This window comes from Myodes glareolus, chromosome 1 (assembly GCF_982192425.1).
Source record: "Myodes glareolus chromosome 1, mMyoGla1.1, whole genome shotgun sequence".
Lineage (NCBI taxonomy): Eukaryota > Metazoa > Chordata > Mammalia > Rodentia > Cricetidae > Myodes > Myodes glareolus.
Genome location: NC_142026.1, coordinates 74,884,995 through 74,903,709, shown reverse-complemented (window position 1 = coordinate 74,903,709; position 18,715 = coordinate 74,884,995). Strand labels below are relative to the sequence as shown.

The window sequence follows — 18,715 nt, the reverse complement described above, 5'->3', positions numbered from 1 at the left end:
TAATCCAACACCGCTTCATGATAAACGTCTTGGAGAGATCAGGGATACAATAACATTTCTTTTTTTTAATCACACGTTATTTAACTTTAATTTATATTTATCTTATAAAACTTTGAAAAAGATAATGAGAGCACATTCAACATAATATAGATTTTTCTTTTTCTATCATTCAGTTGATAATACATTCTTAAAGTATAAAACAGTTTTGTGCAATTCTAATATACTGAGACATTCCACCCACATTCCAACATTATTTTTGAGGCTTCCTGAAATATTTACAATTCTAAATAATAATGGTTTCCCAGAGATGAGAAATATGTTATTTATTGCTTCAATAGCCTAAATAGAGCATGTGATCAAACCGGACTCTCTGAACGTGGCTGACAAGGAGGGCTTACTGGGACGCCAAGGACAATGGCACTGGATTTTGATTCTAATGCATGTACTGGTTTTGTGGGAACCTAGTCTGTTTGGATACTCAACTTCCTAGACCTGGATGGAGGGGGGAGGACCTTAGACTTCCCACAGGGCAGGGAACCCTGACTGATCTTTGGACTGGAGAGGGAGGGGAAGGGGAAATAAGGGAGAGGGGAAATGGGAGGAGGGGAGGAGGTGAAAATTTTTAATAATAGTAATAATAATAAATAATAATGTGGTGCACATAAACTAAAGCAAAAACAAAGGCATATGCAATATAATTAATAAATAAAAACTTTTAAAAAAAACTATTGGCAGGACAACCTTTCAGACTGAACCTTCATCTGGCGATGGATGGAGATAGAGACAGAGATCCACATTGGAACACTGGACTGAGCTCCCAAAGTCCAAATGAGGAGCAGAAGAAGGGAGAACATGAGCAAGGAAGTCAGGACCACGAGGGGTGCGTCCACCCACTGAGATGGTGGGACTGATCTAATGGGAGTTCACCAAGGCCAGCTGGACTGGGAGTGATGGAGCATGTGATCAAAATGGACACTCTGAATGTGGCTGTCAATGAGCACTGACTGAGAAGCCAAGGACAATGGCACTGGGTTAGATTCTACTGCATGGACTGACTTTGTGGGAGCCTGGTTTGTTTAGATACTCACCTTTATATCCTGGATGGAAGGGGGAGGACCCTGAACTTCCCACAGAGCAGGGAACCCTGACTGCTCTTAGGACTAGAGAGGGATGGGGAGGTGGGGAGGGGGAAGGGAAAAGGGAGGTGGGGAAGAGGAAATAAAAATTAAAAGAAACTACTGGCAAAACATTTGGAAAATGGCATTACAATAACATTTCTAAACATAATAAAGGCAATATGCTGCAAGCCAACAGCCAACATCAAATTAAATGGAGAGAAACTCAAAGTGATTCCACTAAAAACAGGAACAAGATAAGGCTGTCTGCTCTCTCCATATCTATTCAATAAAGTACTTGAAGTTCTAGATAGAGCAGTAAGACAACAAAAGGAAATCGAAGGGATACAAATAGGAAAGGAAAAAGTCAAAGTTTCATTATTTGCTAATGATATGATGGTTTACATAAGTAACCCTCAAAATTCTACCAGGGAACACCTACAGCCAATAAAAACCTTCAGGGATGTGGCAGGATACAAGATAAACTTAAAAAAAATCTGTATTCCCTCCTATATACAGATGATAAATGGGCTGAGAAAGAAATCAGAGAAATATCACCCTTCACAACAGTCTCAAACAACATAAATTACCTTGCGGGAACTCTAACCAAACAAGTGAAAGACCTGTATGACAAGAACCTTAAGTTTTTGAAGACATTGAAGAATATATTAGAAAACATAAAGATCTCTCATGCTCTTGGATAGGTAGGATCAACATAGTAAAAATGACAATCTTACCAAAAGTAACATATAGATTCAATGCAATCCCCATCAAAATCCCAGCATGATTCTTCACAGTTCTTGAAAGAACAATACTCAATTTCATATGGCAAAACAAACAAACAAGAACCCAGGATAGCCAAAATAGTCCTATCCAAGAAAGGAACTTCTTGGAGGCATCACCATCCCTGACTTCCAGCTCTACTATAGAGCAATAGTAACAAAAACACCTTGGTATTGGCACAGAAAAAGACAGGTGGACCAATGAAATCTAATCAAAGATCCTAATATTAATCTGCACACCCATGAACACCTGATTTTTGACAAAGAAGTTAAAATTATACAATGAAAAAAAGAAAGTATCTTCCACAAATGGTGCATCAACATGTAGAAAAATGAAAATAGATCCATATCTATCCCCATGCTTGAAACTCAAGTCCAAATGGATCAAAGACCTCAACATAAATCCACCACAATGAACCTTGAGAAGAGAAAGTAGCAAGTAGCCTTGAACGCATTGGCACAGGAAACCACTTCCTGAATGTAACACCAGTAGCCAAGACCATGATGGGGATAGCCACAGAAACAGCTGACTCAAAGTAGTGGGAGCTCACTGACCCTGGACTGACAGCTGGGGAACCAGCATGAGACCGAACTAAGCCTGAATGAGGGTAACATTTGTGTGGCTTGGGCTGTTTGTGGGGCCACTAGCAGTGAAAACAGTATTTATCCCTAGACCATGAACTGGCTCTTTGGAACCCATTTCCTATGGAGGATACCTTGCTCAGCCTCGATACAGAGGGGAGGGGCTTGGGCCTCCCTCAAATTATATGACAGACTTTGTTGACTCCCCAAGATAGGCTTTACCCTCTCTGACAAGTGGATGGGAGGGTATGATGGGAGGAGGTGGGAAAGTGGGAGGACAGGAGGGAAAGGGAACTAGATTGGTATATAAAATGAGATTTTAAAAAAAAAGTTAAAAAAAAAGCATGTGCTACCAGCACCAGGCTTCTTTATCACATTTTTTACTTTCAACTGTTTCTTTTCTCCCCCTTCTCCTTTGATACTATAATGCTTAGATTTATAAGCAAAACAAAGATGAAAGGAGAGAACATAGAACCCAGAAATCCAGGGAAGAACAGCACCTCTCCTCAGACCACAAAATGCCGCATGGGATTAGAGTATAGCAGAGCTTCACCTGGCATTTGAGCCCCAGCAACACCGGGATTGTCAGCTGCTCTCAAGAACGGCTATTGTAGTATGGCAACAACACCAAACAGACACGTAAATCAGTGGAACACAATCGACAACTCAAAGGGAAACTCACATGGTTGTAGACACTTTTTTGACAAAGATGCCAAAAGTTCACATGGAAGAAAAGTTGGTCTTCTCACCAAGTACTGGGAAACCTGGACTCTCACCCACAGAATGAAACTAGATCTCTCTGTCTCACACCACACAAAGTCAAGAGAATCAGAGACTTTGCTGTCTTTGATTTGATCAAAGAACTGAAACTGAAATTATTAGAGGAAGATATTTAAATGCATAGGCATTGGCAAATAACTGATTTCAGTTCCCAGCATCCACATCAGACAAGTAACAATCACCTGTAACTGCAGCTCCAGGAGAAACAGTGCCCCCTTCTGACCTCTGTGTGCATAGCACTCATGTGTGTATACCCATGCACAGATACACACATACACACAATGTTCAAAAACAAAATAGGTCTGCTTTAAAAGAGAGAAGAAAGAGTTCAAGTGACTAAGCAACAAAATTATGGAGTAAGCTATGTCTTATTAGGAGAAAAACACCCCTACTATCATAAAATTCTTACTTGCTACTGAGATATCAAGATGTTCACTTTTATGTGAGGCCCTGAAAGGGGCTTCTGCCTGCAGGTACACACAGCTGTACCTTCCCGCATCATGGGCTGTCACATTCTGAAGGGTGAACTCCACCGTGTCGTTTTCTGAATTCAGAAGCTGTATGGGGGATGAAGTTCCCTCCTTTAGCAGAGTGAACATTTTATACTCTGTGAAATTGTGTGGCTTCTGACACTGTAGCTTCACCTTCTCTCCTGCGGTAACTTGACCCAAGTGCTGGACACGGAGGGAAGGCTTAGGGAGGTATCCTGTAAGAGAATCAAGATCCAAACGGGAAGTCCAGGGTCCTCCACTCATCCTTCCAGTACTGCAAGGGTCCATGCGGTGCTGACACTTTCCCTCAGTCTATCCTGACCCCGACAGACATATTTTCAGTAATTAAATTTATTTGTAGATAATTTCACACATGTGCACAGTGCGTACTGGCCATTTTCACCCCACCTCCTTAACACCTTCCCCATCCCCATGAATTCGTCTGTGATTTATTCCTATTCATTTTGTCTGGGGACCCCCTCAGACTAACCGGTGCCACTGTGTGATCATTAGTTTGAAGATACCTGTTGGAGCCCAGTGATCTCAGCAGAGGGTACAAAATTAAAGACAGTGGTCCCTTTCTCCCAGAGTCTACCCATAGCTGGTAGTTTACTCATAAAGAGTAGGGCTCTGTAAGCCCTTTCCCTCCCTTGACTTACTGTTGATGGGACCATTCCTGTATGTGACCAGTGTTGAAGATAAGATTTTTTCCCCCACCCCTACAGATCTGAGGAAAGATGAGGTATTCAAGTTTGTCCTCGTTACCTCATGTCCTCCTTAACTGCTCTGGAGGTGCAGTTCTTTTCAATTATATTTTTATTTACTTATTGGGCAGGGCACATGCCAGGACATGAGTGTGAAGGCCTAAGCACAACTTGTGGATGTCTCTCCTTCCACCATGTGTGTCTCTGGGAACAAACTTGGGTTGGCAGACATGAGAGCTGAAGTTTCTACCAACTGAGGTATTTCACCAGCCCCTATGGTTCCCCTTTTGTCCCTACCTATATTCCCTTGGTGACAGGCTCTACTAACCTGTGACCAATAGTAAGAGCACATCACTGGAAGGTGAACTTTGATTGGAAGACTCCTTTCTGTAGTATTCACAGGTGTAATATCCAGCATGCCTCGGCTGAAGGTTAGTCAGGTGGAACTCAGCTGTCCCCTCTGTCAAATGATGTGGAAGCCTGGAATCCAATACGCTTTCTGAGAACAAGTTGTGTGCCTTTCTGAGAACAAGTTGTGTGCCCGGCGTGGGACTCACACACCACAGTGTCACGTTGCTGTTCTCTGAAGCCACTGAGTTTGGCCAAGCACTGAGGCTGGGTTTGGGAAAGAAATCTGGAGGAAACAAAAATCTTTCTGGATCAGGCACATTCATCTGCTCACAGGAAGGAACAGAGAACATGTGTGATGAAATCTCGGGGTGCGTGTGGTTGAGTCACTTACCATCTCTGTGTGGCCATCATTCAGATCTGCAAAACAGTCAGGAATGATGTACAAGTGCCTGCTGACAGCCACCTCATTACCATCCTTGGTTCTGAGGTGCACCCCAGAGGTTCCAGCTGAGCACAGCCCTCAAGTTCACATATTCAAGGTTTGCATACTCCCACAACTCCTAGCCTCTGGCTTTAGGACAACTTGGCACTTCTTTGCCCCCCGAGACTCTGCTCTCCTGCTTCTCTGCGTCCACTTCTAATACTTCATTGCTTCCTAGTTTACCGAAATCCCACGACTCCTCCCATTCTCACACCATTCTAGCCCCAAATTTTACTTATTTTCACCACTTCAGTTAGAGCCTTGATTTCGGGGTCTGGGTTATGATATGCACTTCATAGAAAAAGCTATGCAAAACCCTGGGGAATTCCTAAGAACTGAGTATGAGTCTGCCTTCTTACTGATTGCAGAAATTCCCCCAATATGCCTGGGAGTCCCCTGAAGTCTCTGTGAACAAGGTAACCCTCCTAGTAATGGCTGGTTGGTACTTTAGATTACGATAGATATTTCTAAGGTATGATGGAGGATTGGATGAATGCCCCCAGAAATAAGAAGAGTCAGGTTTCAAAGACTCAGCTTTAACCCAAAAAGTGAAAGAGGAAGAACATTAGAAATAATAAGGATGGACTGTTAAGCTGGTTCAGAAGTTAAATTCACCAACTGCCAAGTGCTCACATGATGTCTAATAACCACATGTAATTCCTGTTCTAGTGAATGTAACATCCCCTTCTGGCCTCTACAGGCACTTGGCATGCACATCATATACAGACATATATGCATGCAAAACCTAAGCACATATAATAAAAGGGAAATAGAAATCATTGAAGAGATTATAATGTAACTTTGAGCGAGAAGTTTCTTTTTGCAGTGGGCACCCTTCACTGGTGACATGCAGAACTGATGAGAGTGTTGAGAGTAAGAGTGACATCCATGCTACCGCCACTGACCATCACCATCACCACCCCATCACCACCACCATCACCATCATCACCATCACTACCATCACCTTCACCACCATCACCATCATCACCATCACCACCCCATTACCACCACCATCACCATCACCACCATCACCATCACCACCACTATCACCACTACTGCTGCTGCCACCACCATAACCACCATCACCATCACCACCATCACCATCACCACCGTCACTATCACTACCATCACCACCATCACCACCATCACCATCACCACCCCATCACCACCATCAACATCACCACCCCATCACCACCATCAACATCACCACCCCATTACTACCACCATCACCACCAATCTTGGCATAGGTATGTAGAAGGTCTTCAGGCCCCACCTCTTATTGAGCAGCTATTGGTAGTTGATATTTGCCAGGAGTAGGGGATGTCAATCTTTTTTAAGGATGTGACCATTTGTAAGTTTCTCATGATCTACTGGATGGCACAACACCCTTGTACATAGGGAAAGCACTAATTGGACTTAGTGGGTTATAACAACAATGATAACAACCATAATAACAATAAGACAGGGTGATAGAGGAATGGTTCATTGTTTAAGAGCTTGTACTTCTTTTCCAGAGGACCTGAGTTGATTTCCCATATACAAGTAAGACAACATGCAACCACATATAATTCCAACTCCCTGGGATCTGAAGCCTCTTCTGGTCTGCATGGCCACATACAGAGAAACACACACAGACACACACACACACATACACACACAGGGATACAGACACATACACACCCCACATGAAAATAATTGAAAGGCATGGAAAAGGAAAATGGGAGCTGCTTATGATCATATTTCATTGCATATGTGCATGCAAATCACAAGCATAAAAACAAGGTGAAAAATAATAGGACATGTGAATACCCCAGAGAACCAGAAAGTTAAATATGAAAGTGAAGACAATCTGACCGGCTTCTCCACAGAAGATGAGAAGCCTAAGACTCCTTCACAATGTAAGTCTTGGTTAAAACAAATCATTGGTCATCCTATTCACAGGAAAAAAACCTCAGAGGAAACTAGAATGCCAACAACTTATTCCATGGTACAAGCCAGAATTAGGAATGAAATTCATTTCTCTATTTGTGAGGTTGAAACTCTGCAGTCAGGAACACAGGAGGGTACAGGCGACCTGAAGGTTAAAGAGAATATTTGGCAGATAAGACATTTTATTCTGCAGTATACAGACCACTGGGTAGTAAAATGCCGGCAGGCACCCAGGCACATGCCAACACAAATACGCAGGCAAAGGTATGCACAAACAAACCAAGTGCACAAAAGTTACACAGAGATAGGCATATAGGCCTATAGGCAAATGTGTGCATGCATACACACACAGAGACTCACACAGACAAACACACACAGTGGCAAGTTTGCAGAGGCGAGGACTCTTACCTCTGACCTAAAGATCATATGTATGTAACACAAAAGTCTTAAGACTGAAGAGGGAGGGGGAAAGGGAGGAGGGGAGTAGAAGGAAAATGGGGGGGATGGGAGGAGGCGGACATTTTTAATAAATAAATAAAAAAAATAAAAAAGTGTCATCCTGCCATAAATAGCTATAGAGAAGATTGCATCACTTACGTACTTTTAGGTTTTCTAGACATTCAGTGTCAACCCTTTTTTGTTGCTATGGAAGCAAGGAATGGTGTATTTCAATCACTGAAAATGAACAACTTCTAACCAAAGTTACTATGTACAGATTATAAGAAAGATTATAGGAAGAATTGATCATGTTCAACTCAGTGAAACAGCAAATTCCTCATATGAATAGTGGAGAAAGAAAAAACTTGATTAATGTCAACCAGGAAAACAACTAACAGAATTACAGAGATCAGGAAACCTATCTCAGGAATTGCTTGAAGGACTGGAAGGAGACTTGGCATTTGAGAGCAGGCAGTGCTCTTACAGAGGACCAGATCCCAGCACTTACAAAGGGAAGCTTCTAGCAGTCTGTAATTCCTGATCCAGGAGATTCCATGTCCTCTTTTGGCCTCTGCAGAAGCTGCACTAAAGTGCACACACACACAGAGAGATAATTAAACAAAACTAAGTTATCCATGGGATGTGGCCCACACCTTCAATCCCAGCGCTTGGGAGTCAGAGGCAGGCACAGCTCTGTGAGTTCATGGCCAACCTGGACTGTATAGTGAGCTCCACACCAGACCAGGCAGACCTACATAGTGGGAAGTTGTCTCAAAAATTAATTATAAAATACAAAGATAAGAATGTATTAATAAAGTGAAAAATCCATGAAGAAAATATAAAGATTAGGGCAGTGAGATGTCTCAGTAGATAAAGGAACTTGCCACCAATCCTGAATACCTGAAGTCAAAGTGAATCTCACATAGTAGGAGACAACTGAATCTCTCAAGTTATCCTTTGAACTTCACATGCATTCTGTGGCATGTACACATTCATGAACATATTGCACATATGTACACAATAAATAAACAAATGTAAAAATAAAAGAAAATGTAATGATTGAGTTGGGCATAGTGACTCATGTCTTCATTCTTAAGACACAGAAGTAGGAAGCCTGTGAGGCTAGCCTAGACAACTCCGAAAACACCTTAAACGACAATAAGATGCTATCTCAAAAACAAACAAGCTAGCAACACCTTACCAAGACCCTGGTTACAAACAGTGAGATGACATGTCAAAAGCAGTTATATCAAATATGAAAAAGATAGACATAAATTTGTGTAAAAGCTCTACATTCAGGGCTGGAAAGAAGTCTCAGTGATTAAGAGCACTGGCTACTCTTCCAGAGGATCTGGGTTCAATTCCCAAAACCCACAAGACAGATCTAAATGTCTGTAACTTCAGTTCCAGGGGATCTGGCACCCTCATATACACATACATGTAGGAAAACACAAATACACAGAAAATAAAAATAAAAAGAAGACATGAAGGCTATATATATTGGGTGTTGACCCATCCATTTCATAAAACTAATACTAATGGGCATAAAGAGACAAGTCCAGATGATGGGTGACTTCAATGTTCCACTGTTATCTATAGCTACACCACCCAGACAAAGTATCAAAAGGAAATATCAAAGCTGAGCTGCACCACAAATAAATGGATCTAGTAGACATTTAAATGATATTCTGTCCCATAGCACTGATATACACATTCTACAAAACAACTTTTTGCCAAAATAGAGCACATTTGGGTCATTGTTTTAGTTTCATCTAAACTGAAGCATTCCCTCAGGAAGGACAAGGAGGCTGGTGGGAAGGGAAAGATTCTCAAAGGCCCCTCCCAGCATATAAAAAGGTTCAGTGACTGCTGGGGGAGGAGGAGACTCTGACCAGCTCATCACAGAGAGAAGAGAATTCTGAGAGCCTTCAGCTGCCTTCACGCTGTGCAGAGCTCCAGGCTGCAGCGTTCTTGAGTCAGCAGCAGCACTGGAGTGGGCTTTCTGCTGGTGTAGCTGCTGTGGGGCCATCCCTGCTCCAGGGGACACTCCCCCACCCATGCTCCACTCAGTAACCCCAATAACAACCCATCGGTTCACCAACTGGGTCGTTCACTGAAAATTTGTTTGTTTGTTTGCCATGGGCTCCCTTAGTGGGGTGAGGTTTTTAAGCTGTTTGGATGAGCATGTGTGCCTGCACGAGTGCATGTATGTATGTGTCCATGTGTTTGCTTCTACCCTGGAAAGGTCTGCCTGATAACTGCCATAAAGCGAATCTTAGTGAACACAAAATATCTAAATAATCTCTTCTAAATTATGGCTTTCTGTTTATTTAATATTGATTTTTATTAGTTTTACTTTATTTATTAGATTTTTTTAAGGCAGACTTTCTGTTTTACCCTAGCTGTACTGGAACTCACTTTGTAGACTAGACTGGTGTTACAGAGATCCCCTTACCTCTGCCTCCTGAGTGCTGGGATTAAAGGTGTGAGCCACCATGACCAGGCTTTTTATGAGTTTCGTGTGTGTGTGTGTGTGTGTGTGTGTTGGGTTTGTGCACGAGTGCAGGTGCCGTCAGAGGGCAGAAGACAGCGTCAGATCCCATGGGAGCTGGAGTCACAGGTGGTTGTGGACTGCATACTGTGAGTACTGAGAACTGGACTCTGGTTCTCTGCAAGAACAGTAAGTGTGCTTAACTCCAGCCCCTAAATAATGTCCTTTCTCTCTACAGTAACTATACAAATAAATTTTAAGGAGAATATTTAAAGCTTACCTGACACCAAGATCTCAAGGAGATCACTGGGGTGGGAGGCCCAGAAAGGGGCTCCTATCTGGAGGTAGACACAGCTGTATTTTCCCGTGTTCTCAAGGGTCACATCATGAAGTGAGAAGTTTGGTCTGTTCCTTTCTGATCTCTGAGCCTGTACAGGTGCTGAAACTCCTTCTTTCAGAAGCAGGAACATTTTGTACTCAGTCATATTATGTGGCTTCTGACACTGCAGGGTCATGCTCCCTCCGACTGTCACACATCTCCTCTCTTGGTGAGCTTGGAGGGAAGGTTTGAAGGACCCCAACTCGTTTTAACCACAGTTATACCGTTTTGCAAAGGTTTGCAGATAACAAGCTTAATTAAGGGCCTCCGGAGTTCAGGACCTCCGGAATGCTGAGCAGATAACAAGCTTAATTAAGGGCCTCCGGAATTCAGGGCCTCCAGAATGCTGAGCAAAGATACCTGAGGTTAGAGCAAGGACAGCCTTATCTGGCTGCAAGACAGGAGATTTATGGATTGGTCATAGAAACAAAGAAAGAGAGGATTGCGAGGCCCGAGTCAGGTATAAAGCGGAGCTCGTCACGAGTCAGGGGCTGTGCAATCAGACATCTGGTCGCCAGCCAGGAAAGGGGAACAGGATAAGAGGAACAGTAAACCGCTGAGTAGTCCCCTCATTGTTATTTAGGTTAAGAATTTACCACCCTGCATCTTGCTTCTGTAAACCTTGCTTTTTGCTCTCCTATAAAAACCCCTCACCCCCAACCTGCAGGCGCGCAAGTCCTCCGAGAGACTTTGTCGCCCCAGGTACCTGCGTATCCAATAAACCTCTTGCAGTTTGCATCCGGCTGCATGTTTTCGACTGATCTTTGGGCGCGGGGTCTCTCCCGAAGGAAGACGCCCTCGGGAGTCTTTCAGGTTTAGGTAAACGACCTGAGAAAGAAGAATCCTGTGATCATGGTGAGGAAGGCCTGGCTTACACTCCCACCCTTGTTCTCATGATGCCTGATCTCTCCCTCTGTGTATCTGATCTCACTGCACATCTCTGGCTGTCCTGTCACTAGACCTGGCTGGCCTTGAACTCACAGAGATCCATCTGTCTCTACCTCTTGAGTATTGGGGATCAAAGATCAAACCCTGTTGAAAATGGAGATTTTTTTTCCCCCTTTCTTTCAACTCTCTGGTAAAACTAGGGTATCAAGGTTGAAAATGCATATGGAATTTGGAGAGTGGTGTTCTCATTCTCAATTGCTCTTCCACCTCATTCACCAGGGTGTAGGGCCCTGTCCTCCCTGTTCCTTGAGGCCAAAACACAGGATGCAAGTAATGTTTATGCTAACCAGCTAAGCTTCCTGCTAGTTCGGTCCTTGCTTCTGCTACAGCCTGGTGCAATAGCCTGAGGGATCTATTTTACTTTAAAATGGTAATTTCTCAACCTGCCTAAAAGAAGCTCAGGGCCAAGGTCCATCTAACCTGTCTGACATTGCCTTGAACCCTCGACCACCTGCCTGGGGAGAAGCTCCCACAGATGCCAGTTTCCCCAGCCCCCTCTGGATGGGAGGAGTTTTCCTTTACTAGGGCCTAAGGTATTTAACCCTGATCAAGTTGAATAAATGGGGCATTCTCTTCTTGAGGATGACTGGAACTGTGTATCTGTGTGTGTGCGCGCGCGCGCGCGCGCGTCTTGTGTTTCAACCCCTAGGGCAATATGGAACTCGTGGGAGGTGGGTGGCGCGGAACGGCGACCCCTACACCAGGGGGGACCTCACAACCAAATAAATCATAGCTCCTGAATATGATTACTCTCATTAGCCAACCTGCTCTAGAGATCCCCTGTCTCTCTTCTGAACCTGGAGTTACAGCTGGATCACCACACTCACCTAGCAAGCACAGAGCTGTCCTAAGAAACCTACTTCCCCACTTCCCTATCCCTAGCTACCGAAACCTCAGCTTAAAGCCTGGTATCTATGTTCTCTTGGATTTTCGTCTTTGTGGTGCTGGATCCTATGTCCTAATCATGGCACGGAGAGAATGCCTCTCTGGCATTAAATAAAGTCTCCACTAGCTGTTTGAGGTTGTGTAAATTCTTCTTTTTTATTCTTCTTCTACAATCTTAAGTCTTCAGTATCTTTTGACTACCCAGGCATAACAACCAGTTTGGATCACACAATAAGCCACGTAATTTGTGGGGGAGTGGCCTTCCCATAACTGCAGCTTCTGAAAGCCAAGACAGGACATCTCCCTGTCTACCAAAAGTACTAGATCAGTGAACGACAGTTTGACTGCAAGGGTCTACTTTGATGAATACAGTGAAAGAACAATTGGTGACGTCTAGACTCCATATGCATACACACATATGTACACATACATCCAGACCCATGGGTGCCTACACACATGTAACATGCATACACACATACAACACACCCATATAAAATGCAAACAATAACTGACAGTATTCCTTTCTGTCACTATCGCTCCGTCCTCTCCTAAACTGCCCTTGAGATGATCAGTCTTTTCTCCCTCCCTTTCTCCCTCTGATAGATGGATACATGCTGAGGAAGCCCCTCCTCACCTGTGACCAGTATTAGAATTGCATCACTGTACAGCAACAGCACATCAGGAACATCAGTTCCCAAACATTTGCAGGTGTAGTGTCCAGCATCACTCTGCTCCAATTCAATGAGATAGAATTTATAACGATGAAGAACTTCCGTAATTAAATGGGATTTAGATGTTCTTTCTGTCAAACTAAGGGGTGTCCTAGAATCCAAATTAGTATCTCCCCTTTCAATATCACACACTGTATCTTGCACAAAACTCATGCATTCCAGTGTCACATTGCTCTTGTTGGGAACAACAAAGCTGGGCCAAGCACTGAGGATGGGCTCAGGTAAGGGCTCTGAAAAAAAGTAAAACTCAGATTTGCATATGACATATTATCCTGCTCTCTGGAAACCATTTAAAACAAGGGATGAAGCCATTTCAACACTTGGGATGAAGGATGAGGGGGCGGGGCTTGATTAAAGAGATACTTACCGGCTGCACTTATATCTGTATGCCCAACATATAGCCCTGCAAGAGAACAACTCATGATCACAGTGACTGCCTGGAGCTCCCCAACCACCCACCCCCCAATCCCAAGCATCCACTGCTGGGCTCATACTCTGACTTCACTTATCAAGGCATGTCTCTGCTTCCCACACTGGACTCTGGTATGTTACTTGCTCGCTAACAGTCCATCCCTTCCCTGAGAACACGTTTGCCATTGCCAACAGTATCAACCTGCATGTCCATTTCCAAAGGACACAATAATACATGCTGCAAACTGTTAATACTATGAGTTCAGTCTCTTCCCACCTGTCAGTTCTCTTACCTACATACCATTCATGCAGTGTACATGGAAATCAGAAGAGGGCAGCAACATGGCTCTCAGTGGCTAAACTTATGTCTAGGATGAGTGTTCTTTTTTAAACTCTCCAGAGCAAGATCTATTGTATTACTTCAAAGAACCTAAAGATTCTACCAGAAGAATCATTACATCTGCTAACTTATAGCAGGGCCAGAGAGATGACTCACTGAATAAAGGTACTTGCTGCCAAGTCTGATGACCTGAGTTCAATCCTTGGGATTCATATGGTAAAAAGAATAAACTTATTCATTAAAGTTATCCTCTGACCTCCACAAGTGTGTTGTGGTGCGTGTGCATGTGTGCATGCTCAACTCAAATAGAGACCGTATGTGTGTGTGTGTGTGTGTGCGCGCACACACACAACTCAGAGACCAATGGAATGCAATAGACAACTTATAAATAAACCTATACAGCTGTAGACGTCTGGTTGGTGGACTAGATACAATGAAGCCTCATTCTCAACAGTTGATATCTGGGTCCAGGTAACTCTGCATTCTAGGGCAGTCAGCAGCAGTCCTGGCCTTTGTTCTCTAGATGTCACCAGCACATCTTCCTTGCAAGGTGGAGCCAGCAACGTTGAAACCATGACCAATCCTGGTTGAGAGCCACTGGTTTATAGAAGTGTGTCTACCCAGAAAGGAAGAAAATGAGCCAGATGTGGATAGTCACTACCCAAGATGTATGTCTAACATGTACTAGGTGCCAGGCACCAAACCAAGAGCATAAGAATTGTTCAGTGCTGGTAATATGGCTCAGGTGTAAGTAAAGTCACTTGCTAGGTAGGTAAGCCTGGCAACCAAAGCTCCATCTCTGGACACACACACACACACACAGAGAGAGAGAGAGAGAGAGAGAGAGAGAGAGAGAGAGAGAGAGAGAGAGAGAGAGAGAAAGTTTTATATATCACTCTATTTATAGAACTATTTATACATAAATATATATGACTAATACTGTCAACTTGAAAGGATCTAGAATGACCTTGGCAAAAAGTCTTTGATGATGCCTGTGAGGGATTATTTAGATTAGGTAAATTGAGGTGGAAAAACCCACCTTAACTGTGGGCAACATCATCCCATTGTCTGTGGTCCTGAGCACTAACATTTATCATTCTGGCTACGCATGCAACATAACCAGCTGCCATAAACCATTACAATATGACTTCCCTCTATGACTAGACCCTCAAACTGTGTGCCAAAATAACCTTTCTTTCTTATGTTGCTTTTGTTGTATCTTGTGATACTAACAAGTTACTAATACATACATTCACACACACACACACACACACACACACACACACACACACACACACACACACTGTGAGGTCCTGACTTTGCAAACTCCATTTTAAAATAGGGCTTTCATCTTAAGCCATATAACGAGAGGGGACTGATCTCAGCTCCAGAAATGTGCTGCAATAGTGGAATTTGAACGGATATCCTAAGAAATCACCAATTAAGGAGCAGGGCCATAAAATACAGCAAGATCCACATGTTCCTGAGAAGCATCCTGTCCTTGAAGATACCTTGTCAGTAAATTATAGCTCTTTGTTAGGGTTTTTGCGCCCCCAAACTGACAAGTAGTTTCAGAAACTACCTTGCCCTATGCCCTCCTTACCCAATTCCAAGACGATAGGACTTAAACTCTGCTGATTGTGGCTTTTTCCCCTGGGCTTGCCGCCACACTCTCCTCACCCACTGTGCTGAGGTGCTGGAAAGGGGAGTTCCAAACTTGAGCTTGTATATTAAATACCCTCATGTAATTTGCATTGGAAATTGTGCCCTGTAAATACATTTGGGGCCCAGTAATTTGGCATAACAACACAAACATACACACATATCATGGATGTAGGAGAGAGTCCATGACAGGATAGAAATAGGAAGGTGGGGAGGGGACAAGAGAACATAACAGAGAAAGAAGGACAAAAGGTCTCTGTAGGGCCCATGGGTCTACCCCAGCTCCCGGATTTTATCTTGAGGACAGTTTCTGGCCAGCCAACTAAAACAACCTGTTTGTTCCTGTGCTCCCTCTGCCTCTTCGGTGGTTAGCTATAGGACCTTGTTGACTCCACCTTAGGTGTGGTAATTTCCCACCTGCCTGTGGGCTATTCCATTGTGCAGCAGCTAGGTATATATGGATTTTCCTAAGCTTGAATAAACTGCATTAGGCTGATCTCCTTTCGAATGACCCAGGTCTTTTGTGTGTTCTTTCAATCTCCAGGCCCTTGCCCAGCTCATGTAAGGTACAGTGGCGTGTGAACTGTACCAAGAGAGTAACAAGGGCATTACAGATCACATACTTTCTCTCATATGCACACATAGATTTCACTCTATATAAACCAAGCAGAGTGGGGACTATTTGAGGAGGGCAAAGGAGGATCAGAGAGAGAGAGGGAATGGAGACGGAGGAGGGTAGTTGAGAGAGGAAGTATTAGCAAGATTCAGTGATCTGTATATGCAAAAATGTCACAATTAGTTCCATAATTTTCCATGCTAATGAAAAAATGCAAGAATAACCTGAGTGATTCATGGATACTTCTTTACCTTTATTCACGTTAATTGCATAGGTCAGTAGGTTGGCATAAATGCATTCAGTTTCATCACCATGCCCTTTTACCATTATTTACTGGGGATTCACATGCATGCCATGGTGCACATGTGGAGGTTAGAGGAGACCTCGTGAAGGTCAGCTCTCCCTTCTACCACATAGGCCTTAAGGATTGACTCAGGTCATCAGGCATGGCAGCAAACACCTTTACCCACCAAGCTATCTCATACTAGTATCCTCCCTCCTTGGCTTACTACATGAGTGCATATAGGTACCTGTACACACACACACACACACACACACACACACACACACTAACACACTAACACACTCTAAATACAAAAGAAAGAGTGCAAATGTCATGTTGATGCTGCAGAAAGCCCTTGAGAAGTTCAGAACCTACTAATTTGGAAGAAACAGAAAAATGTCTGTAAAGCACCCAGCATATTCCTCATGTGTGTTCACAAAATGAAATTTACTCACTTATCCTACAGCCTCACTAGCTACCCCACTGGCTCACTGACTCCAGCTACCTCCATAACCCACTCACCCACCAAAAGCAGAGCTGTCCTCCTCAGACTTACCAAGACAGGACAAGAGCAAAAATTGGGAGTTCATGGTGTCTCAATAACACGGTTTTCCAAGAATGCCTCTTCGGTTTGCCATTCCTGTCAAGTCGGTGTTTAATTCCAGGACCATCAGTAATGACTTTCCTTCAGTTTTTAATCTTCAGAGCTAACCCACAGCTTCTGTTTCACAGTGATCAGCACGTGATTTCTTAACAGTATCAGGCCACTTCCTACTGGCTTGTCTCACGTGGGCCTCTCATCACAAGGCAAGAAGAATTCATACCACCTACTTCTAAGCTTACTTGTGCATTCTGACTGAGTTTATGAGGAAATGCTAATCAAATGTCAATTAGCATTGTGCCCTGCCACCTTTTTGTTCTTTGTTTGGTTTGATTTGTTTCAACAAAATACTTTTACTTATTTTTTTATAATTGATACTTGTAAACAATATATCTCAAGAATGTCCACCCCTAACTCTCTCCTCCCAGTTCTCCCAGATACCCCCAATATATCCTTCCCTCCACATTTAACTCTCCTCCCCACATTTTTGTAGCCCATTGTGCTGACTAGGTTTATGTCAACATAAGCTAGAGTCATCTGAGAAGAGGGAGCCTCACTTGATAAAATACCTCTCTAAGCCTGGACTGTGGGCCAGCCCGGGGAGCATTTTCTTAGTGATTTATGAGAAGAGTTTAGTTCATCATTGGCAATGTCACATCTGGATCTGGTGGTGTGCAATAGAAAGCAGGCTGTACAAGTCACGAGGAGCAAGTAAAAAAGCAATATTCCTCCATGACTTCTTCATCAACTCCTGCCTCCAGGTTCCTGCCTGGTTTAAGTTACTGCCTTGGCTTCCCTCAATGAACTGTGACTTGAGTTATGCAACCCAAATACTCATAACCCAAATACCTCTCATACTCAAATTGCTTTAGGTCACGGTGTTTCATCACAGTGAAGAGTTCAGGCATAAGAAAATAAAAATGTAGATTCCAAAAATAAGAAGGTAGAGATAAAGAAATATAAAGTTATAAGTCTAGGAGAATGAGAACAGACTATCAGCAGCTTTCTCAGCAGATCGAGGATCATTCATTCACAGTGAGTTATTTTCTCAGATGATTGGGAAGCGTAGGTCATTTTACAACTGGCTGTTTTATTTACAAGGCCAGAGTGTCTCTCCACAAATTAAGAGCAGTGTCCTGACCATCCTTGATAAATGGCAGATGTAAACTGAGTTTAACCTTTAGGAGACAGAGATATGTGACCTCTGGGTCAGACACTGTCTCTGTTATGGGAAACTGGCACCACCAGAGGAGAGGCATAAGACCCCAGTTTACACCGGGAGGTACCAGGAGACAGTGGATAAATACAAAGGTTTAATTAATGAGCTCTGATGATGGAGGTTATAAAGTATGGCAGTCAGTATCTGAAGATTTACCCGGAAACAGTGTGAAAGGTTTTTCCTCCTAAATTCTCAGCCCAGGAACCAGTTAATTCCAAATTCCCCCTTGACATTAGCACTCACTCCCCTCCCTAGGGTCTCCGCTGATCAGCCCAAGGCTCAGGGCAAGGTTGTAAAAATTCCTTTACCCAGACCTAATGCTTGGTGTCCTAACTATAAAAGGTGGGGTCAGAAACTAGTCGATGCCACAGCCTAACAAACACCATCTCTGGCTGTGATCACAGCTAGCTGATAAGCTTCTGTGCCCCGCTGTGTTTTATTTTATTTTTTTATTTTTAAGTTTGCTTCTGGTTTTCCTAGGATCTGGTTTCTGGAA

General features: G+C 43.3%; 1 protein-coding gene across 1 annotated transcript in view; it reads right to left on the bottom strand.

Annotated features, from left to right (window-relative positions):
- The window catches only part of LOC125411792 (immunoglobulin superfamily member 1-like), a 32,465-nt gene extending 15,332 nt beyond the window's left edge, over positions 1-17,133 (bottom strand). Inside the window, exons 1-6 of the mRNA XM_087910063.1 lie at positions 16,956-17,133; positions 13,455-13,490; positions 12,970-13,317; positions 10,425-10,709; positions 4,783-5,088; positions 3,669-3,965 (exon numbers count right to left, since the gene is read on the bottom strand). Of these exons, the coding sequence (XP_087766189.1) occupies positions 3,669-3,965; positions 4,783-5,088; positions 10,425-10,709; positions 12,970-13,317; positions 13,455-13,490; positions 16,956-16,989 (1,306 nt within the window). The 5' untranslated portion in view covers positions 16,990-17,133. The remainder of the gene's footprint in view (positions 1-3,668; positions 3,966-4,782; positions 5,089-10,424; positions 10,710-12,969; positions 13,318-13,454; positions 13,491-16,955) is intronic.
- Positions 17,134-18,715: the final 1,582 nt, after the last annotated feature.